This window comes from Oncorhynchus kisutch, linkage group LG2, assembly GCF_002021735.2.
Source record: "Oncorhynchus kisutch isolate 150728-3 linkage group LG2, Okis_V2, whole genome shotgun sequence".
NCBI classification, from domain to species: domain Eukaryota; kingdom Metazoa; phylum Chordata; class Actinopteri; order Salmoniformes; family Salmonidae; genus Oncorhynchus; species Oncorhynchus kisutch.
In genome coordinates, this window is record NC_034175.2 from 77,872,689 (window position 1) to 77,900,370 (window position 27,682).

The following is a 27,682-nucleotide window of genomic DNA, read 5'->3' on the forward strand; positions in this document are numbered from 1 at the left end:
CTCAGCGTTACCATAGTAGATACTAACACACCTCAGCATCACCATTGTAGATACTAACACACCTCAGCATTACCATAGTAGATACTAACACCTCAGCATCACCATAGTAGATACTAACACACCTCACCATAGTAGATACTAACACACCTCAGCATCACCATAGTAGATACTAACACACCTCACCATAGTAGATACGAACACACCTCAGCATTACCATAGTAGATACTAACACACCTCAGCATCACCACAGTAGATACAAACACACCTCAGCATCACCATAGTAGATAATAACACACCTCACCATAGTAGATACTAAAACACCTCAGCATCACCATAGTAGATACTAACACACCTCAGCATCACCATAGTAGATACTAACACACCTCAGCATAGTAGATACTAACACACCTCAGCATCACCATAGTAGATACTAAAACACCTCAGCATCACCATAGTAGATACTAACACACCTCAGCATCACCATAGTAGATACTAACACACCTCACCATAGTAGATACTAACACACCTCAGCATCACCATAGTAGATACTAACACACCTCAGCATTACCATAGTAGATACTAACACACCTCAGCATCACCATAGAAGATACTAACACACCTCAGCATCACCATAGTAGATACTAACACACCTCAGCATAGTAGATACTAACACACCTCAGCATTACCATAGTAGATACTAACACACCTCAGCATCACCATAGTAGATACTAACACACCTCAGCATCACCATAGTAGATACTAACACACCTCAGCATCACCATAGTAGATACTAACACACCTCAGCATCACCATAGTAGATACTAACACACCTCAGCATCACCATAGTAGATACTAACACACCTCAGCATTACCATAGTAGATACTAACACACCTCAGCATCACCATAGAAGATACTAACACACCTCAGCATCACCATAGTAGATACTAACACACCTCACCATACTAGATACGAAAACACCTCAGCATTACCATAGTAGATACTAAGACACCTCAGCATCACCATAGTAGATAATAACACACCTCACCATAGTAGATACTAACACACCTCAGCATCACCATAGTAGATACTAACACACCTCAGCATCACCATAGTAGATACTAACACACCTCAGCATCACCATAGTAGATACTAACACACCTGAGCATCACCATAGTAGATACTAACACACCTCAGCATTACCATAGTAGATACTAACACACCTCAGCATCACCATAGTAGATAATAACACACCTCACCATAGTAGATACTAACACACCTCAGCATCACCATAGTAGATACTAACACACCTCAGCATCACCATAGTAGATACTAACACACCTCAGCATCACCATAGTAGATACTAACACACCTCAGCATCACCATAGTAGATACTAACACACCTCACCATAGTAGATACTAACACACCTCAGCATCACCATAGTAGATACTATCAAACCTCACCATAGTAGATACTAACACACCTCACCATAGTAGATACTAACACACCTCATCATAGTAGATACTAACACACCTCACCATAGTAGATACTAACACACCCCAGCATCACCACAGTAGATACTAACACACCTCAGCATCACCACAGTAGATACTAACACACCTCAGCATCACCATAGTAGATACTAACACACACCTCAGCATCACCATAGTAGATACTAACACACCTCAGCATCATCATAGTAGATACTAACATACATCACCATAGTAGATACGAACACACCTCAGCATCACCATAGTAGATACTAACACACCTCAGCATCACCATAGTAGATACTAACACACCTCAGCATCACCATAGTAGAAACTAACACACCTCAGCATCACCATAGTAGATACTAACACACCTCACCATAGCAGATACTAACACACCTCACCATAGTAGATACTAACACACCTCAGCATCACCATAGTAGATACTAACACACCTCAGCATCACCATAGTAGATATTAACACACCTCACCATAGTAGATACTAATACACCTCAGCATCACCATAGTAGATACTAACACCTCACCATAGTAGATACTAACACACCTCAGCATCACCATAGTAGATACTAACACACGTCACCATAGTAGATATAAACACACCTCAGCATCACCATAGTAGATACTAACACACCTCACCATAGTAGATACTAACACACCACAGCATCACCATAGTAGATACTAACACACCTCAGTATTACCATAGTAGATATTAACACACCTCACCATAGTAGATACTAATACACCTCAGCAGCACCATAGTAGATACTAACACACCTCAGCATCACCATAGTAGATACTAACATACATCACCATAGTAGATACGAACACACCTCAGCATCACCATAGTAGATACTAACACACCTCAGCATCACCATAGTAGATACTAACACACATCACCATAGTAGATACTAACACACCTCAGCATAGTAGATACTAACACACCTCAGCATCACCATAGTAGATACGAACACACCTCAGCATCACCATAGTAGATACTAACACACATCACCATAGTAGATACCAACACACCTCAGCATAGTAGATACTAACACACCTCAGCATCACCATAGTAGATACGAACACACCTCAGCATCACCATAGTAGATACTAACACACCTCAGCATCACCATAGTAGAAACTAACACACCTCAGCATCACCATAGTAGATACTAACACACCTCAGCATCACCATAGTAGATACTAACACACCTCACCATAGTAGATACTAACACACCTCAGCATCACCATAGTAGATACTAACACACACCTCAGCATCACCACAGTAGATACTAACACGTAACACCACAGTAGATACTAACACATACCTCAGCATCACCATAGTAGATACTAACACACATCACCATAGTAGACACTAACACACCTCACCATAGTAGATACTAACACACCTCAGCATTACCATAGTAGATACTAACACACCTCAGCATCACCACAGTAGATACTAACACACCTCAGCATCACCATAGTAGATAATAACACACCTCACCATAGTAGATACTAACACACCTCAGCATCACCATAGTAGATACTAACACACCTCAGCATCACCATAGTAGATACTAACACACCTCAGCATCACCATAGTAGATACTAACACACCTCAGCATCACCATAGTAGATACTAACACACCTCAGCATAGTGGATACTAACACACCTCAGCATAGTAGATACTAACACACCTCAGCATCACCATAGAAGATACTAACACACCTCAGCATAGTAGATACTAACACACCTCAGCATCACCATAGTAGATACTAACACACCTCAGCATCACCATAGTAGATAATAACACACCTCACGATAGTAGATAATAACACACCTCAGCATCACCATAGTAGATACTAACACACCTCAGCATCACCATAGTAGATACTAACACACCTCAGCATCACCATAGTAGATACTAACACACCTCAGCATCACCATAGTAGATACTAACACACCTCAGCATAGTGGATACTAACACACCTCAGCATAGTAGATACTAACACACCTCAGCATCACCATAGAAGATACTAACACACCTCAGCATAGTAGATACTAACACACCTCAGCATCACCATAGTAGATACTAACACACCTCAGCATCACCATAGTAGATACTAACAAACCTCACCATCACCATAGTAGATACTAACACACCTCAGCATCACCATAGTAGATACTAACACACCTCAGCATCACCATAGTAGATACTAACACACCTCAGCATCACCATAGTAGATACTAACACACATAACCATAGTAGATACTAACACACCTCAGCATCACCATAGTAGATACTAACACACCTCACCATAGTAGATACTAACACACCTCACCATAGTAGATACTAACACACCTCACCATAGTAGATACTAACACACCTCACCATAGTAGATACTAACACACCTCAGCATCACCATAGTAGATACTATCACACCTCACCATAGTAGATACTAACACACCCCAGCATCACCACAGTAGATACTAACACACCTCAGCATCACCACAGTAGATACTAACACACCTCAGCATCACCATAGTAGATACTAACACACACCTCAGCATCACCATAGTAGATACTAACACACCTCAGCATCACCATAGTAGATACTAACATACATCACCATAGTAGATACGAACACACATCAGCATCACCATAGTAGATACTAACACACCTCAGCATCAACATAGTAGATACTAACACACCTCAGCATACCCATAGTAGAAACTAACACACCTCAGCATCACCATAGTAGATACTAACACACCTCACCATGGTAGATACTAACACACCTCACCATGGTAGATACTAACACACCTCAGCATCACCATAGTAGATACTAACATGTAACACCACAGTAGATACTAACACACCTCAGCATCACCATAGTAGATACTAACACATATCACCATAGTAGATACTAACACACCTCACCATAGTAGATACTAACACACCTCAGCATCACCATAGTAGATACTAACACACGTCACCATAGTAGATATAAACACACCTCAGCATTACCATAGTAGATATTAACACACCTCACCATAGTAGATACTAATACACCTCAGCATCACCATAGTAGATACTAACACACCTCACCATAGTAGATACTAACACACCTCAGCATAGTAGATACTAACACACCTCAGCATCACCATAGAAGATACTAACACACCTCAGCATAGTAGATACTAACACACCTCAGCATCACCATAGTAGATACTAACACACCTCAGCATCACCATAGTAGATACTAACACACCTCAGCATCACCATAGTAGATACTAACACACCTCAGCATCACCATAGTAGATACTAACACCCCTCAGCATCACCATAGTAGATACTAACACACCTCAGCATCACCATAGTAGATACTAACACACCTCACCATAGTAGATACTAACACACCTCACCATAGTAGATACTAACACACCTCACCATAGTAGATACTAACACACCTCAGCATCACCATAGTAGATACTATCACACCTCACCATAGTAGATACTAACACATCCCAGCATCACCACAGTAGATACTAACACACCTCAGCATCACCATAGTAGATACTAACACACCTCAGCATCACCATAGTAGATACTAACACACCTCAGCATCACCATAGTAGATACTAACATACATCACCATAGTAGATACGAACACACCTCAGCATCACCATAGTAGATACTAACACACCTCAGCATCACCATAGTAGATACTAACACACCTCAGCGTCACCATAGTAGAAACTAACACACCTCACCATGGTAGATACTAACACACCTCAGCATCACCATAGTAGATACTAACACACCTCACCATAGTAGATACTAACACACCTCAGCATCACCATAGTAGATACTAACACACACCTCAGCATCACCACAGTAGATACTAACACACATCACCATAGTAGATACTAACACACCTCACCATAGTAGATACTAACACACCTCAGCATCACCATAGTAGATACTAACACACCTCAGCATTACCATAGTAGATATTAACACACCTCACCATAGTAGATACTAATACACCTCAGCATCACCATAGTAGATACTAACACACCTCAGCATCACCATAGTAGATACTAACACACCTCAGCATCACCATAGTAGATACTAACATACATCACCATAGTAGATACTAACACACCTCAGCATCACCATAGTAGATACTAACACACCTCAGCATCACCATAGTAGATACTAACACACCTCAGCATCACCATAGTAGATACTAACACACGTCACCATAGTAGATACTAACACACCTCAGCATCACCATAGTAGATACTAACACACCTCAGCATCACCATAGTAGATACTAACACACCTCAGCATCACCATAGTAGATACTAACACACGTCACCATAGTAGATACTAACACACCTCAGCATCACCATAGTAGATACTAACACACCTCAGCATCACCATAGTAGATACTAACACACCTCAGCATCACCATAGTAGATACTAACACACCTCAGCATAGTAGATACTAACACACCTCAGCATCACCATAGTAGATACTAACACACGTCACCATAGTAGATATAAACACACCTCAGCATCACCATAGTAGATACTAACACACCTCAGCATCACCATAGTAGATACTAACACACGTCACCATAGTAGATACTAACACACCTCAGCATCACCATAGTAGATACTAACACACCTCAGCATCACCATAGTAGATACTAACACACCTCAGCATCACCATAGTAGATACTAACACACCTCAGCATAGTAGATACTAACACACCTCAGCATCACCATAGTAGATACTAACATACCTCAGCATCACCATAGTAGATACTAACATACCTCACCATAGTAGATACTAACACAACTCAGCATCACCATAGTAGATACTAACACACCTCAGCATAGTAGATACTAACACACCTCAGCATCACCATAGTAGATACTAACACACCTCAGCATCACCATAGTAGATACTAACACACCTCACCATAGTAGATACTAACACACCTCAGCATCACCATAGTAGATACTAACACACCTCAGCATCACCATAGTAGATACTAACATACCTCACCATAGTAGATACTAACACACCTCAGCATCACCATAGTAGATACTAACACACCTCAGCATCACCATAGTAGATACTAACACACCTCAGCATCACCATAGTAGATACTAACACACCTCAGCATCACCATAGTAGATACTAACACACCTCAGCATCACCATAGTAGATACTAACACACCTCACCATAGTAGATACTAACACACCTCAGCATCACCATAGTAGATACTAACACACCTCACCATAGTAGATACTAACACACCTCAGCATAGTAGATACTAACACACCTCAGCATAGTAGATACTAACACACCTCAGCATAGTAGATACTAACACACCTCAGCATCACCATAGAAGATACTAACACACCTCAGCATAGTAGATACTAACACACCTCAGCATCACCATAGTAGATACTAACACACCTCAGCATAGTTGATACTAACACACCTCAGCATCACCATAGTAGATACTAACACACCTCAGCATCACCATAGTAGATACTAACACACCTCAGCATCACCATAGTAGATACTAACACACCTCAGCATCACCATAGTAGATACTAACACACATCACCATAGTAGATACTAACACACATCACCATAGTAGATACTAACACACCTCAGCATCACCATAGTAGATACTAACACACCTCAGCATCACCATAGTAGATACTAACACACCTCACCATAGTAGATACTAACACACCTCAGCATCACCATAGTAGATACTAACACACGTCACCATAGTAGATACTAACACACCTCAGCATCACCATAGTAGATACTAACACACCTCAGCATCACCATAGTAGATACTAACACACCTCAGCATCACCATAGTAGATACTAACACACATCACCATAGTAGATACTAACACACCTCAGCATAGTAGATACTAACACACCTCAGCATAGTAGATACTAACACACCTCAGCATCACCATAGTAGATACTAACATACCTCAGCATCACCATAGTAGATACTAACACACCTCAGCATAGTAGATACTAACACAACTCAGCATCACCATAGTAGATACTAACACACCTCAGCATAGTAGATACTAACACACCTCAGCATCACCATAGTAGATACTAACACACCTCAGCATCACCATAGTAGATACTAACACACATCACCATAGTAGATACTAACACACATCACCATAGTAGATACTAACACACATCACCATAGTAGATACTAACACACCTCAGCATCACCATAGTAGATACTAACACACCTCAGCATCACCATAGTAGATACTAACACACCTCACCATAGTAGATACTAACACACCTCACCATAGTAGATACTAACACACCTCAGCATCACCATAGTAGATACTATCACACCTCACCATAGTAGATACTAACACATCCCAGCATCACCACAGTAGATACTAACACACCTCAGCATCACCATAGTAGATACTAACATACATCACCATAGTAGATACGAACACACCTCAGCATCACCATAGTAGATACTAACACACCTCAGCATCACCATAGTAGATACTAACACACCTCAGCATCACCATAGTAGAAACTAACACACCTCACCATGGTAGATACTAACACACCTCAGCATCACCATAGTAGATACTAACACACCTCACCATAGTAGATACTAACACACCTCAGCATCACCATAGTAGATACTAACACACACCTCAGCATCACCACAGTAGATACTAACACGTAACACCACAGTAGATACTAACACATACCTCAGCATCACCATAGTAGATACTAACACACATCACCATAGTAGATACTAACACACCTCACCATAGTAGATACTAACACACCTCAGCATCACCATAGTAGATACTAACACACCTCAGCATTACCATAGTAGATATTAACACACCTCACCATAGTAGATACTAATACACCTCAGCATCACCATAGTAGATACTAACATACATCACCATAGTAGATACTAACATACATCACCATAGTAGATACGAACACACCTCAGCATCACCATAGTAGATACTAACACACCTCAGCATCACCATAGTAGAAACTAACACACCTCAGCATCACCATAGTAGATACTAACACACCTCAGCATCACCATAGTAGATACTAACACACCTCAGCATCACCATAGTAGATACTAACACACCTCAGCATAGTAGATACTAACACACCTCAGCATCACCATAGTAGATACTAACACACGTCACCATAGTAGATACTAACACAACTCAGCATCACCATAGTAGATACTAACACACCTCAGCATAGTAGATACTAACACACCTCAGCATCACCATAGTAGATACTAACACACCTCACCATCACCATAGTAGATACTAACATACCTCACCATAGTAGATACTAACACAACTCAGCATCACCATAGTAGATACTAACACACCTCAGCATAGTAGATACTAACACACCTCAGCATCACCATAGTAGATACTAACACACCTCACCATCACCATAGTAGATACTAACACACCTCAGCATAGTAGATACTAACACACCTCAGCATCACCATAGAAGATACTAACACACCTCAGCATAGTAGATACTAACACACCTCAGCATCACCATAGTAGATACTAACACACCTCAGCATCACCATAGTAGATACTAACACACCTCAGCATCACCATAGTAGATACTAACACACCTCAGCATCACCATAGTAGATACTAACACCCCTCAGCATCACCATAGTAGATACTAACACACCTCAGCATCACCATAGTAGATACTAACACACCTCACCATAGTAGATACTAACACACCTCACCATAGTAGATACTAACACACCTCAGCATCACCATAGTAGATACTATCACACCTCACCATAGTAGATACTATCACACCTCACCATAGTAGATACTAACACATCCCAGCATCACCACAGTAGATACTAACACACCTCAGCATCACCATAGTAGATACTAACACACCTCAGCATCACCATAGTAGATACTAACACACCTCAGCATCACCATAGTAGATACTAACATACATCACCATAGTAGATACGAACACACCTCAGCATCACCATAGTAGATACTAACACACCTCAGCATCACCATAGTAGATACTAACACACCTCAGCGTCACCATAGTAGAAACTAACACACCTCACCATGGTAGATACTAACACACCTCAGCATCACCATAGTAGATACTAACACACCTCACCATAGTAGATACTAACACACCTCAGCATCACCATAGTAGATACTAACACACACCTCAGCATCACCACAGTAGATACTAACACGTAACACCACAGTAGATACTAACACATACCTCAGCATCACCATAGTAGATACTAACACACATCACCATAGTAGATACTAACACACCTCACCATAGTAGATACTAACACACCTCAGCATCACCATAGTAGATACTAACACACCTCAGCATTACCATAGTAGATATTAACACACCTCACCATAGTAGATACTAATACACCTCAGCATCACCATAGTAGATACTAACACACCTCAGCATCACCATAGTAGATACTAACACACCTCAGCATCACCATAGTAGATACTAACATACATCACCATAGTAGATACTAACACACCTCAGCATCACCATAGTAGATACTAACACACCTCAGCATCACCATAGTAGATACTAACACACCTCAGCATCACCATAGTAGATACTAACATACATCACCATAGTAGATACGAACACACCTCAGCATCACCATAGTAGATACTAACACACCTAAGCATCACCATATTAGAAACTAACACACCTCACTATGGTAGATACTAACACACCTCAGCATCACCATAGTAGATACTAACACACCTCACCATAGTAGATACTAACACACCTCAGCATCACCATAGTAGATACTAACACACCTCAGCGTCACCATAGTAGAAACTAACACACCTCACCATGGTAGATACTAACACACCTCAGCATCACCATAGTAGATACTAACACACCTCACCATAGTAGATACTAACACACCTCAGCATCACCATAGTAGATACTAACACACACCTCAGCATCACCACAGTAGATACTAACACGTAACACCACAGTAGATACTAACACATACCTCAGCATCACCATAGTAGATACTAACACACATCACCATAGTAGATACTAACACACCTCACCATAGTAGATACTAACACACCTCAGCATCACCATAGTAGATACTAACACACCTCAGCATTACCATAGTAGATATTAACACACCTCACCATAGTAGATACTAATACACCTCAGCATCACCATAGTAGATACTAACACACCTCAGCATCACCATAGTAGATACTAACACACCTCAGCATCACCATAGTAGATACTAACATACATCACCATAGTAGATACTAACACACCTCAGCATCACCATAGTAGATACTAACACACCTCAGCATCACCATAGTAGATACTAACATACATCACCATAGTAGATACGAACACACCTCAGCATCACCATAGTAGATACTAACACACCTCAGCATCACCATAGTAGATACTAACACACCTAAGCATCACCATATTAGAAACTAACACACCTCACCATGGTAGATACTAACACACCTCAGCATCACCATAGTAGATACTAACACACCTCACCATAGTAGATACTAATACACCTCAGCATCACCATAGTAGATACGAACACACCTCAGCATCACCATAGTAGATACTAACACACCTCAGCATCACCATAGTAGATACTAACACACCTCAGCATCACCATAGTAGAAACTAACACACCTCAGCATCACCATAGTAGATACTAACACACCTCACCATGGTAGATACTAACACACCTCAGCATCACCATAGTAGATACTAACACAACTCACCATAGTAGATACTAACACACCTCAGCATCACCATAGTAGATACTAACACACGTCACCATAGTAGATATAAACACACCTCAGCATCACCATAGAAGATACTAACACACCTCAGCATCACCATAGTAGATACTAACACACATCACCATAGTAGATACTAACACACCTCAGCATAGTAGATACTAACACACCTCAGCATCACCATAGTAGATACTAACATACCTCAGCATCACCATAGTAGATACTAACATACCTCACCATAGTAGATACTAACACAACTCAGCATCACCATAGTAGATACTAACACACATCACCATAGTAGATACTAACACACCTCACCATAGTAGATACTAACACACCTCAGCATCACCATAGTAGATACTAACACACCTCAGCATCACCATAGTAGATACTAACACACCTCAGCATTACCATAGTAGATATTAACACACCTCACCATAGTAGATACTAATACACCTCAGCATCACCATAGTAGATACTAACACACCTCAGCATCACCATAGTAGATACTAACACACCTCAGCATCACCATAGTAGATACTAACACACCTCAGCATCACCATAGTAGATACTAACATACATCACCATAGTAGATACGAACACACCTCAGCATCACCATAGTAGATACTAACACACCTAAGCATCACCATATTAGAAACTAACACACCTCACCATGGTAGATACTAACACACCTCAGCATCACCATAGTAGATACTAACACACCTCACCATAGTAGATACTAACACACCTCAGCATCACCATAGTAGATACTAACACACCTCAGCGTCACCATAGTAGAAACTAACACACCTCACCATGGTAGATACTAACACACCTCAGCATCACCATAGTAGATACTAACACACCTCACCATAGTAGATACTAACACACCTCAGCATAGTAGATACTAACACACCTCAGCATCACCATAGAAGATACTAACACACCTCAGCATAGTAGATACTAACACACCTCAGCATCACCATAGTAGATACTAACACACCTCAGCATCACCATAGTAGATACTAACACACCTCAGCATCACCATAGTAGATACTAACACACCTCAGCATCACCATAGTAGATATTAACACCCCTCAGCATCACCATAGTAGATACTAACACACCTCAGCATCACCATAGTAGATACTAACACACCTCACCATAGTAGATACTAACACACCTCACCATAGTAGATACTAACACACCTCACCATAGTAGATACTAACACACCTCAGCATCACCATAGTAGATACTATCACACCTCACCATAGTAGATACTAACACATCCCAGCATCACCACAGTAGATACTAACACACCTCAGCATCACCATAGTAGATACTAACACACCTCAGCATCACCATAGTAGATACTAACACACCTCAGCATCACCATAGTAGATACTAACATACATCACCATAGTAGATACGAACACACCTCAGCATCACCATAGTAGATACTAACACACCTCAGCATCACCATAGTAGATACTAACACACCTCAGCGTCACCATAGTAGAAACTAACACACCTCACCATGGTAGATACTAACACACCTCAGCATCACCATAGTAGATACTAACACACCTCACCATAGTAGATACTAACACACCTCAGCATCACCATAGTAGATACTAACACACACCTCAGCATCACCACAGTAGATACTAACACGTAACACCACAGTAGATACTAACACATACCTCAGCATCACCATAGTAGATACTAACACACATCACCATAGTAGATACTAACACACCTCACCATAGTAGATACTAACACACCTCAGCATTACCATAGTAGATATTAACACACCTCACCATAGTAGATACTAATACACCTCAGCATCACCATAGTAGATACTAACACACCTCAGCATCACCATAGTAGATACTAACACACCTCAGCATCACCATAGTAGATACTAACATACATCACCATAGTAGATACTAACACACCTCAGCATCACCATAGTAGATACTAACACACCTCAGCATCACCATAGTAGATACTAACACACCTCAGCATCACCATAGTAGATACTAACATACATCACCATAGTAGATACGAACACACCTCAGCATCACCATAGTAGATACTAACACACCTAAGCATCACCATATTAGAAACTAACACACCTCACCATGGTAGATACTAACACACCTCAGCATCACCATAGTAGATACTAACACACCTCACCATAGTAGATACTAACACACCTCAGCATCACCATAGTAGATACTAACACACCTCAGCGTCACCATAGTAGAAACTAACACACCTCACCATGGTAGATACTAACACACCTCAGCATCACCATACTAGATACTAACACACCTCACCATAGTAGATACTAACACACCTCAGCATCACCATAGTAGATACTAACACACACCTCAGCATCACCACAGTAGATACTAACACGTAACACCACAGTAGATACTAACACATACCTCAGCATCACCATAGTAGATACTAACACACATCACCATAGTAGATACTAACACACCTCACCATAGTAGATACTAACACACCTCAGCATCACCATAGTAGATACTAACACACCTCAGCATTACCATAGTAGATATTAACACACCTCACCATAGTAGATACTAATACACCTCAGCATCACCATAGTAGATACTAACACACCTCAGCATCACCATAGTAGATACTAACACACCTCAGCATCACCATAGTAGATACTAACATACATCACCATAGTAGATACTAACACACCTCAGCATCACCATAGTAGATACTAACACACCTCAGCATCACCATAGTAGATACTAACATACATCACCATAGTAGATACGAACACACCTCAGCATCACCATAGTAGATACTAACACACCTCAGCATCACCATAGTAGATACTAACACACCTAAGCATCACCATATTAGAAACTAACACACCTCACCATGGTAGATACTAACACACCTCAGCATCACCATAGTAGATACTAACACACCTCACCATAGTAGATACTAATACACCTCAGCATCACCATAGTAGATACTAACACACCTCAGCATCACCATAGTAGATACTAACACACCTCAGCATCACCATAGTAGAAACTAACACACCTCAGCATCACCATAGTAGATACTAACACACCTCACCATGGTAGATACTAACACACCTCAGCATCACCATAGTAGATACTAACACAACTCACCATAGTAGATACTAACACACCTCAGCATCACCATAGTAGATACTAACACACGTCACCATAGTAGATATAAACACACCTCAGCATCACCATAGAAGATACTAACACACCTCAGCATCACCATAGTAGATACTAACACACATCACCATAGTAGATACTAACACACCTCAGCATAGTAGATACTAACACACCTCAGCATCACCATAGTAGATACTAACATACCTCAGCATCACCATAGTAGATACTAACATACCTCACCATAGTAGATACTAACACAACTCAGCATCACCATAGTAGATACTAACACACATCACCATAGTAGATACTAACACACCTCACCATAGTAGATACTAACACACCTCAGCATCACCATAGTAGATACTAACACACCTCAGCATCACCATAGTAGATACTAACACACCTCAGCATTACCATAGTAGATATTAACACACCTCACCATAGTAGATACTAATACACCTCAGCATCACCATAGTAGATACTAACACACCTCAGCATCACCATAGTAGATACTAACATACATCACCATAGTAGATACTAACACACCTCAGCATCACCATAGTAGATACTAACACACCTCAGCATCACCATAGTAGATACTAACACACCTCAGCATCACCATAGTAGATACTAACATACATCACCATAGTAGATACGAACACACCTCAGCATCACCATAGTAGATACTAACACACCTAAGCATCACCATATTAGAAACTAACACACCTCACCATGGTAGATACTAACACACCTCAGCATCACCATAGTAGATACTAACACACCTCACCATAGTAGATACTAACACACCTCAGCATCACCATAGTAGATACTAACACACACCTCAGCATCACCACAGTAGATACTAACACGTAACACCACAGTAGATACTAACACATACCTCAGCATCACCATAGTAGATACTAATACACCTCAGCATCACCATAGTAGATACTAACACACCTCAGCATCACCATAGTAGATACTAACACACCTCAGCATCACCATAGTAGATACTAACACACCTCAGCATCACCATAGTAGATACTAACATACATCACCATAGTAGATACTAACACACCTCAGCATCACCATAGTAGATACTAACACACCTCAGCATCACCATAGTAGATACTAACACACCTCAGCATCACCATAGTAGATACTAACATACATCACCATAGTAGATACGAACACACCTCAGCATCACCATAGTAGATACTAACACACCTAAGCATCACCATATTAGAAACTAACACACCTCACCATGGTAGATACTAACACACCTCAGCATCACCATAGTAGATACTAACACACCTCACCATAGTAGATACTAATACACCTCAGCATCACCATAGTAGATACGAACACACCTCAGCATCACCATAGTAGATACTAACACACCTCAGCATCACCATAGTAGATACTAACACACCTCAGCATCAACATAGTAGAAACTAACACACCTCAGCATCACCATAGTAGATACTAACACACCTCACCATGGTAGATACTAACACACCTCAGCATCACCATAGTAGATACTAACACAACTCACCATAGTAGATACTAACACACCTCAGCATCACCATAGTAGATACTAACACACTTCACCATAGTAGATATAAACACACCTCAGCATCACCATAGTAGATACTAACACACATCACCATAGTAGATACTAACACACCTCAGCATAGTAGATACTAACACACCTCAGCATCACCATAGTAGATACTAACATACCTCAGCATCACCATAGTAGATACTAACATACCTCACCATAGTAGATACTAACACAACTCAGCATCACCATAGTAGATACTAACACACCCCAGCATAGTAGATACTAACACACCTCAGCATCACCATAGTAGATACTAACACACCTCAGCATCACCATAGTAGATACTAACACACCTCAGCATAGTAGATACTAACACACCTCAGCATCACCATAGTAGATACTAACACACCTCAGCATCACCATAGTAGATACTAACACACCTCAGCATAGTAGATACTAACACACCTCAGCATCACCATAGTAGATACTAACACACCTCAGCATCACCATAGTAGATACTAACACACCTCACCATAGTAGATACTAACACACCTCAGCATCACCATAGTAGATACTAACACACCTCAGCATTACCATAGTAGATATTAACACACCTCACCATAGTAGATACTAATACACCTCAGCATCACCATAGTAGATACTAACACACCTCAGCATCACCATAGTAGATACTAACACACCTCAGCATCACCATAGTAGATACTAACATACATCACCATAGTAGATACTAACATACATCACCATAGTAGATACGAACACACCTCAGCATCACCATAGTAGATACTAACACACCTCAGCATCACCATAGTAGATACTAACACACCTCACCATGGTAGATACTAACACACCTCAGCATCACCATAGTAGATACTAACACACCTCACCATAGTAGATACTAACACACCTCACCATAGTAGATACTAACACACCTCAGCGTCACCATAGTAGATATAAACACACCTCAGCATCACCATAGTAGATACTAACACACCTCAGCATCACCATAGTAGATACTAACACACCTCACCATAGTAGATACTAACACACCTCAGCATCACCATAGTAGATACTAACACACCTCAGCATTACCATAGTAGATATTAACACACCTCACCATAGTAGATACTAATACACCTCAGCATCACCATAGTAGATACTAACACACCTCAGCATCACCATAGTAGATACTAACACACCTCAGCATCACCATAGTAGATACTAACATACATCACCATAGTAGATACTAACATACATCACCATAGTAGATACGAACACACCTCAGCATCACCATAGTAGATACTAACACACCTCAGCATCACCATAGTAGATACTAACACACCTCAGCATCACCATAGTAGAAACTAACACACCTCAGCATCACCATAGTAGATACTAACACACCTCACCATAGTAGAAACTAACACACCTCAGCATCACCATAGTAGATACTAACACACATCACCATAGTAGATACTAACACACCTCAGCATAGTAGATACTAACACACCTCAGCATAGTAGATACTAACATACCTCAGCATCACCATAGTAGATACTAACACACCTCAGCATAGTAGATACTAACACACCTCAGCATCACCATAGTAGATACTAACACACCTCACCATCACCATAGTAGATACTAACACACCTCACCATCACCATAGTAGATACTAACACACCTCAGCATAGTAGATACTAACACACCTCAGCATCACCATAGAAGATACTAACACACCTCAGCATAGTAGATACTAACACACCTCAGCATCACCATAGTAGATACTAACACACCTCAGCATCACCATAGTTGATACTAACACACCTCAGCATCACCATAGTAGATACTAACACACCTCAGCATCACCATAGTAGATACTAACACACCTCAGCATCACCATAGTAGATACTAACACACCTCAGCATCACCATAGTAGATACTAACACACCTCAGCATCACCATAGTAGATACTAACATACATCACCATAGTAGATACTAACATACATCACCATAGTAGATACTAACATACATCACCATAGTAGATACGAACACACCTCAGCATCACCATAGTAGATACTAACACACCTCAGCATCACCATAGTAGATAAAAACACACCTCAGCATCACCATATTAGAAACTAACACACCTCACCATGGTAGATACTAACACACCTCAGCATCACCATAGTAGATACTAACACACCTCACCATAGTAGATACTAATACACCTCAGCATCACCATAGTAGATACGAACACACCTCAGCATCACCATAGTAGATACTAACACACCTCAGCATCACCATAGTAGAAACTAACACACCTCAGCATCACCATAGTAGATACTAACACACCTCACCATGGTAGATACTAACACACCTCAGCATCACCATAGTAGATACTAACACACCTCACCATAGTAGATACTAACACACCTCAGCATCACCATAGTAGATACTAACACACATCACCATAGTAGATACTAACACACCTCAGCATAGTAGATACTAACACACCTCAGCATCACCATAGTAGATACTAACATACCTCAGCATCACCATAGTAGATACTAACATACCTCACCATAGTAGATACTAACACAACTCAGCATCACCATAGTAGATACTAACACACCTCACCATAGTAGATACTAACCCACCTCAGCATCACCATAGTAGATACTAACACACCTCAGCATAGTAGATACTAACACACCTCAGCATCACCATAGTAGATACTAACACACCTCAGCATCACCATAGTAGATACTAACACACACCTCAGCATCACCATAGTAGATACTAACACACACCTCAGCATCACCATAGTAGATACTAACACACATCACCATAGTAGATACTAACACACCTCAGCATAGTAGATACTAACACACCTCAGCATCACCATAGTAGATACTAACACACATCACCATAGTAGATACTAACACACCTCAGCATCACCATAGTAGATACTATCAAACCTCACCATAGTAGATACTAACACACCCCAGCATCACCACAGTAGATACTAACACACCTCAGCATCACCACAGTAGATACTAACACACCTCAGCATCACCATAGTAGATACTAACACACACCTCAGCCTCACCATAGTAGATACTAACACACATCACCATAGTAGATACTAACACACCTCAGCATCACCATAGTAGATACTAACACACCTCAGCATCACTACAGTAGATACTAACACACCTCAGCATCACCATAGTAGATACTAACACCTCAGCATCACCATAGTAGAAACTAACACACCTCAGCATCACCATAGTAGATACTAACACACCTCAGCATCACCAGTAGATACTAACACACCTCATCATCACTACAGTAGATACTAACACACCTCAGCATCACCACAGTAGATACTAACACACCTCAGCATCACTACAGTAGATACTAACACACACCTCAGCATCACTACAGTAGATACTAACACACCTCAGCATTACCACAGTAGATACTAACACACCTCAGCATAGTAGATACTAACACACCTCAGCATCACCATAGTAGATACTAACACACCTCAGCATCACCATAGTAGATACTAACACACACCTCAGCATCACCATAGTAGATACTAACACACATCACCATAGTAGATACTAACACACCTCAGCATAGTAAATACTAACACACCTCAGCATAGTAGATACTAACACACCTCAGCATCACCATAGTAGATACTAACACACATCACCATAGTAGATACTAACACACCTCAGCATCACCACAGTAGATACTAACACACCTCAGCATCACCATAGTAGATACTAACACACACCTCAGCCTCACCATAGTAGATACTAACACACATCACCATAGTAGATACTAACACACCTCAGCATCACCATAGTAGATACTAACACACCTCAGCATCACTACAGTAGATACTAACACACCTCAGCATCACCATAGTAGATACTAACACCTCAGCATCACCATAGTAGAAACTAACACACCCCAGCATCACCATAGTAGATACTAACACACCTCAGCATCACTACAGTAGATACTAACACACCTCAGCATCACCACAGTAGATACTAACACACCTCAGCATCACTACAGTAGATACTAACACACCTCAGCATCACCACAGTAGATACTAACACACCTCATCATCACTACAGTAGATACTAACACACCTCAGCATCACCACAGTAGATACTAACACACCTCATCATCACTACAGTAGATACTAACACACCTCAGCATCACCACAGTAGATACTAACACACCTCAGCATCACTACAGTAGATACTAACACACACCTCAGCATCACTACAGTAGATACTAACACACCTCAGCATTACCACAGTAGATACTAACACACCTCACCATAGTAGATACTAACACACCTCAGCATCACCATAGTAGATACTAACACACCTCACCATAGTAGATACTAACACACCTCACCACAGTAGATACTAACACACCTCAGCATCACTACAGTAGATACTAACACACCTCACCACAGTAGATACTAACACACCTCAGCATCACCATAGTAGATACTAACACACCTCAGCATCACCATAGTAGATACTAACACACCTCAGCATCACCATAGTAGATACTAACACACCTCACCACAGTAGATACTAACACACCTCAGCATCACTACAGTAGATACTAACACAAGGTTACAGTTACAACATAACAATCTGAAATGACCTGAATAAGTTAACCTTTGTGTGAATAAGTGATGAGGCTGCATATCATACCTCCAGTAGAGCCTCCTTGTTCCGGTCTGCCATCTCACACGTCTCCTTCCGCCCCAACAAATAGTTCTGTGAATTTCCAGGTGAGGGAAAGGAGAGAGGGAAAGGTCAATCAGAGTATGATCGTAAAGGAGAGAGGGAAAGGTCAATCAGAGTATGATCGTAAAGGAGAGAGGGAAAGGTCAATCAGAGTATGATCGTATAGGAGAGAGGGAAAGGTCAATCAGGGCATGACCATAAAGTTGAACAAAACCAAAAATGTGTATTGCAGTCTGTCTTTGTCCATACACTGCTGTCACAGTAAAGAAACAAATATCTAAATATGGAATTTAGCTGAACTGTCCCTTTAACATTTTAGCAGAGAACTAAAACCGACTGTTCACCAAGGAGAAAGCCGCGCTCACCAGTTCCCAATCTCATTCCTCATCTATTAGTCAGAGTATAATCATCTACAACATACTGACCTAGATGTGAAGGACACGCTTGGGGGGGGGGGGTGTTCATACCAACAGCATAGCTGATACAACCGTGGGTATCCATTTTGGTGAAACCAACCAATGTTTTATTTAAGGCAGCTCAGCCTCAGTCAGTGCATTAATGCATCGGTTGTATAATCTGCATCAATTGATTGTAAACTAAGGTGAGAAGGTTTATCTATCTGCACTATATCAGGAATGAATTATTATTCACTTGGTTGGAATGCATTTTCAGCTAATCAGCATACAGGATTGTAACTACCCATGTTACAACTAGACCTGTAGCCCTTCATAACAATGAGTGGTTGTCTGTCTCACCTGTGGGTTCTTGAAGAGGGCGTACTTCTCTATGCGTTCTATGAACATAAGTCTGTTCTGGCTGTCTCTGGTCCAGTTCAGAAGGCTGTCCACCAGGTTCTCATGGTCCTCAAAGATACGTTCTGGAGGGAAAGGAGACGGAGAGATAGACTTATCACTACTGGAGGATCTGAGCTCTAGGACCATGCCTCAGGACTTCCTGGCCTGATGACTCCAGGATGTCCCACAGTCCACCTGGTCGTGCTGCTGCTCCAGTTTCTGCTGTTCTGCCTGTGGCTATGTATCCCTGACCTGTTCACCGGACGTGCTGTTTTCGACTCCCCTCTCTCTCTCCCTCAACTGCTGGCTCGATTTCTGAATGCTCAGCTATGAAAAGCGAACTGACATTTACTCCTGAGGTGCTGACCTGTTGCAACCTCTACAACTACTGTGATTATTATTATTTGACCCTGCTGGTCATCTATGAACATTTGAACATCTTGGCCATGTTCTGTTATAATATCCACCCGGCACTACCAGAAGAGGACTGACCACCCCTCAGAGCGGGGCGGCAGGGTAGCCTAGTGGTTAGAGCGTTGGACTAGTAGCCGAAAGGTTGCAAGTTCATATCCCCGAGCTGAGTGGGTTAACTGCCTGTTCAGGGGCAGAACGACAGGCCCTTTAAAATATATATATATATTTTACCTTTATTTAACTAGGCAAGTCAGTTTAGAACAAATTCTTATTGTCAATGACGGCCTAGGAACAGTGGGTTAACTGCCTGTTCAGGGGCAGAACGACGGATCAGGGCCTGTCGTTCTGCCTCTGAACAGGCAGTTAACCCACTGTTCCTAGGTTCCTGCCTTTCTAGGGAGTTTCTCCAAAGATATCAAAGGTATGAAAAAGCTGTATGTAAATATTATGAGGTATCAGTCTGCACATTCTAAAGTTGGTGTAAATACGAAAGAGCAGTAGGTGTGTTTTAAATATCACGGTGGCCACTAAAACCCATTTATGCAAATGTTAATTATATTCTAGTTTAACAAGTATATAAAGTATGAAACCGCTTTCTTCAGGGTCTTTGATTTAGAGTATTCTGAACATTAGGCCTATCATGAAGTTGGTTAGAGTATTCTGAACATTAGGCCTATCATGAAGTTGGTTAGAGTATTCTGAACATTAGGCCTATCATGAAGTTGGTTAGAGTATTCTGAACATTAGGCCTATCATGAAGTTGGTTAGAGTATTCTGAACATTAGGCCTATCATGAAGTTGGTTAGAGTATTCTGAACATTAGGCCTATCATGAAGTTGGTTAGAGTATTCTGAACATTAGGCCTATCATGAAGTTGGTTAGAGTATTCTGAACATTAGGCCTATCATGAAGTTGGTTAGAGTATTCTGAACATTAGGCCTATCATGAAGTTGGTTAGAGTATTCTGAACATTAGGCCTATCATGAAGTTGGTTAGAGTATTCTGAACATTAGGCCTATCATGAAGTTGGTTAGAGTATTCTGAACATTAGGCCTATCATGAAGTTGGTTAGAGTATTCTGAACATTAGGCCTATCATGAAGTTGGTTAGAGTATTCTGAACATTAGGCCTATCATGAAGTTGGTTAGAGTATTCTGAACATTAGGCCTATCATGAAGTTGGTTAGAGTATTCTGAACATTAGGCCTATCATGAAGTTGGTGTTCCTAGCAGTGGAAGAGCAGAGGGTGTACGAATCATAGAGCCTGTGGCATCAGTGGAGTAAGAGAGAAGTCTAATATACTATAACTAAATATACCTTAACCCAACAGCCATAGTAATTTATATACTATAACTAAATATACCTTAACCCAACAGCCATAGTAATTTATATACTATAACTAAATATACCTTAACCCAACAGCCATAGTAATTTATATACTATAACTAAATATACCTTAACCCAACAGCCATAGTAATTTATATACTATAACTAAATATACCTTAACCCAACAGCCATAGTAATTTATATACTATAACTAAATATACCTTAACCCAACAGCCATAGTAATTTATATACTATAACTAAATATACCTTAACCCAACAGCCATAGTCATTTATATACTATAACTAAATATACCTTAACCCAACAGCCATAGTAATTTATATACTATAACTAAATATACCTTAACCCAACAGCCATAGTAATTTATATACTTCAATTGTTCAATAAAACAAAAAAGAGAGTCAGGGGAAAAAACAGTAAAAATGCATTATACATGATTTTTCCAGAGGTAGGATTTGAACCGTGGTGCGGGTGGAAGCCATTGTCATTAACATTAAGCCTTGAGTTGGCAGTTAAAATATTGGATTTAGACAGCACCTGGCAAAATTGTGTTTTTACAATGTTTTTACATTGTGAAAATGTAGTTGGTATTCCTGGCTTGGTAGTTACCTTGCTAGCTATCTTTATAGATTAGATTTAAAGGATCACATGCTAGCTAGTTAACTTCTTGGATATAGGGGGCGCTATTTACATTTTTGGATGACAAACGTTCCCGTTTTAAACAAGATATTTTGTCACGAAAAGATGCTCGACTATGCATATGATTGACAGCTTTGGAAAGAAAACACTGACGTTTCCAAAACTGCAAAGATATTGTCTGTGAGTGCCACACAACTGATGTTACAGAAAAAACCCAGATAAAAATCCAATCAGGAAGTGCCGCATTTTTTTAAACCGCCTCATGCCAATGACTCCTTATATGGCTGTGAATGGGCCACGAATGAGTTTAGGCTTTCTGTCGCTTCCCCAAGGTGTCGACAGCATTGTGACGTATTTGTAGGCATATCATTGGAAGATTGACCATAAGAGACTACATCTACCAGGTGGTCGCTTGGTGTCCTCCGTCGCAATTATTGCGTAATCTCCAGCTGCAGTATTTTTCCGTTTGCTTCTGCTGACAAGCCAACTGCCACCACTGATAGATTATCGAATAGATATGTTAAAAACACCTTGAGGATTGATTCTTAACAATGTTTGCCATGTTTCTGTCGATATTATGGAGCTAATTTGGAAAAAAGTTTGGCGTTGTAAGTGACTGCATTTTCCGGTCTTTTTCTTAGCCAAACGTGATGAACAAAACGGAGCTATTTCGTCTACACAAATAATATTTTTGGAAAAAATGAACATTTGCTATCCAACTAAGACTCTCGTCATTGAAAACATCCGAAGTTCTTCAAAGGTAAATTATTTTATTTGAATGCTTTTCTTGTTTTTGTGAAAATGTTGCCTGCTGAATGCTAACGCTAAATGCTATGCTAGCTGTCAATACTCTTACACAAATGCTTGTGTAGCTTTGGTTGAAAAGCATATTTTGAAAATCTGAGATGAGTGTTGTTAACAAAAGGCTAAGCTTGTGTTTCAATATATTTATTTCATTTGCGATTTTCATGAATAGGAAACGTTGCGTTATGGTAATAAGCTTGAGGCTATGATTACGCTCCCGGATACGGGATTGCTCATCGCTAGAGGTTAAGCCTTGTTCACATTGACAGTTTGAAGTGACTCAAGTCCAATTTCTTTGCATATCCGATTGAAATGTTTTTCCCCCCCTGCAGTCTGAACACATGGAATCCTATATTTCAAGCCACATTCAAACCACCTTTGTAAGTGGTTTAAAGTCGGATACAAATCTGATTCCTGACCATGCGACTTGTCTGAACGGTCAAACCTGATTTATTTGCCTTAACGTTTTTTTAAACTGTTATTTTGAATATATTGTTGCTAGCTACTCAGTTGACAGTTTGAAAAGAACATGTGGTAGCTAACTAGCTTGTTAATTGTATACAAACAAATAAGTGAATGTGCTAGAATGCTAAACAGCTACAGCAGTTGACTGCTGTGGCTTGCTAAACAGCTACCTAGCTAGCTAGTTGACTGCTGTGGCTTGCTAAACAGCTACCTAGCTAGCTAGTTGACTGCTGTGGCTTGCTAAACAGCTACCTAGCTAGCTAGTTGACTGTTGTGGCTAGCTAAACAGCTACCTAACTAGCTAGTTGACTGCTGTGGCTAGCCAAAAAGGATTTCGGATGATCTTATCCTTTCAGTCTTTAAAAGTGTTCGTACGCTATGACAACTGGGAAACGTCAATGGCAGGCTTTGTTGTCACCTTAGCTTGCTACATAACTTCTGAGCGATAGGAAGCACGAGCACCACCACCAATCAGCCTACACTGTGCACACGCCCGTCGTTACTATGACAATTAGCGTAGCCATGTCAGCAACTGACTGAACACAAGCATATCCGATTTGGGTCGCTTATAATTTGCTGTTTGGAGTCAGAATTCCAAACATTTGAAAAATGAAAAATGATTTTAGCATTAAGGCTTTAGTCTATATTTGTTCAAAAACACAGAGCTAGCTATTTAACTAGAAACATAAACTTATGCTAGCTACTTTGCACTAGTGGTATTGGTTATCTTCTAAATGGCTTATTTTATCAGTGAAAAAGCATTTGTAGAATTATAAGAAACAGGTATTGAATTTACAAGTGTTATTTTGACAACATTTGCGTAATTCAGCTTATTCATATAAAACTGGTTGCTAGGCAATTAAAGGTGCAATACGCAAAAATCGCTCCACCATTTCCTGGTTGCTGAAATGCTAATAGTTTGTCTAATTTCAGTTTGTGACAAAACGAGAGTCATTGTGCAGAGAATCATTGTAAACCGCTGTGAAATATATTTTCCATAAGCAAAAAAGGTTGTATTTTCAGCTGTTTGAAGCTGGTGGACAAAACCAAAAGTAAGAGATGCAACTTAACGGGAAGCATAGAAATAGAGCACGTAGAACCGATCTACCGCTTCTCAGACTGGCTTTCAATGAGAGTGACAGATCTATAACATACATTTCTATGTGAATTTGGTTCCCCAAAAAGTAACATATAGCTGCTTTAAGTTCAGTTTTGAAACGCCACGTTAACCAATAGGAGTATTGGATACTGTACAAGGTATCACACACTAAACAGAAATGTAAACGCAACATGTAACAATTTCAAAGAGTTACACTTTCTGTTGGTCACCGATACCTAAAAAAGGACAAAGGACATCCAGCCAACTTGACACAACTGTGGGAAGCACTGGCGTCAACATGGGCCGGCATCCCTGTGGAACGCTTTTGACATCTTGTAGAGTCCATGCCCTGATGAATTGTACACTCTGAGTATGTGTCAATGCTGACAGTTCTGTAAGTGGCTCTAGATTAGGAGTTTAATGATTATAGGGTCGTTGGTTCAGATGTCCAACCATACTCCCAACCATACTCTTCCCAGCAGCCTTGAGTCATGTTGATCGGTCAACTCTCTCAAAGTCAGTAAAAGGACACAGTGTACAGACCGACAGGCATCACTCAGGGCTGAAGACTAGAGACGCATCTGTCTCTTCCTGATCAACAGTCGACCTTAACGCCTGTACTGTACACACACTACATGACCAAAAACTATGTGGACAGCTGCTCGTCATTCCAAAATCACGGGCATTAATATGGAGTCCACCTTTGCTGCTATAACAGCCTCCACTCTTCTGGGAAGGCTTTCCACTAGATGTAGGAACATTGCTGCTATAACAGCCTCTACTCTTCTGGGAAGGCTTTCCACTAGATGTTGGAACATTGCTGCTATAACAGCCTCCACTCTTCTGGGAAGGCTTTCCACTAGATGTTGGAACATTGCTGCTATAACAGCCTCTACTCTTCTGGGAAGGCTTTCCACTAGATGTTGTAACAGAGCTGTGTCAACCTACATAGACTGAGGCAGAGCTGTGTCAACCTACATAGACTGAGGCAGAGCTGTGTCAACCTACATAGACTGAGGCAGAGCTGTGTCAACCTACATAGACTGAGGCAGAGCTGTGTCAACCTACATAGACTGAGGCAGAGCTGTGTCAACCGACATAGACTGA

The 27,682-nt window shown here is 40.6% G+C and overlaps 1 protein-coding gene across 2 annotated transcripts in view; it reads right to left on the reverse strand.

Moving 5' to 3' along the window:
• The window catches only part of LOC109877725 (ras-associated and pleckstrin homology domains-containing protein 1-like), a 173,586-nt gene that overhangs the window by 50,172 nt on the left and 95,732 nt on the right, over positions 1-27,682 (reverse strand). For both annotated transcript variants that reach the window (XM_031801757.1, XM_031801764.1), the window contains exons 10-11: positions 21,771-21,892; positions 20,980-21,045 (exon numbers count right to left, since the gene is read on the reverse strand). In XM_031801757.1, coding sequence (XP_031657617.1) covers positions 20,980-21,045; positions 21,771-21,892 — 188 coding nt within the window. The remainder of the gene's footprint in view (positions 1-20,979; positions 21,046-21,770; positions 21,893-27,682) is intronic.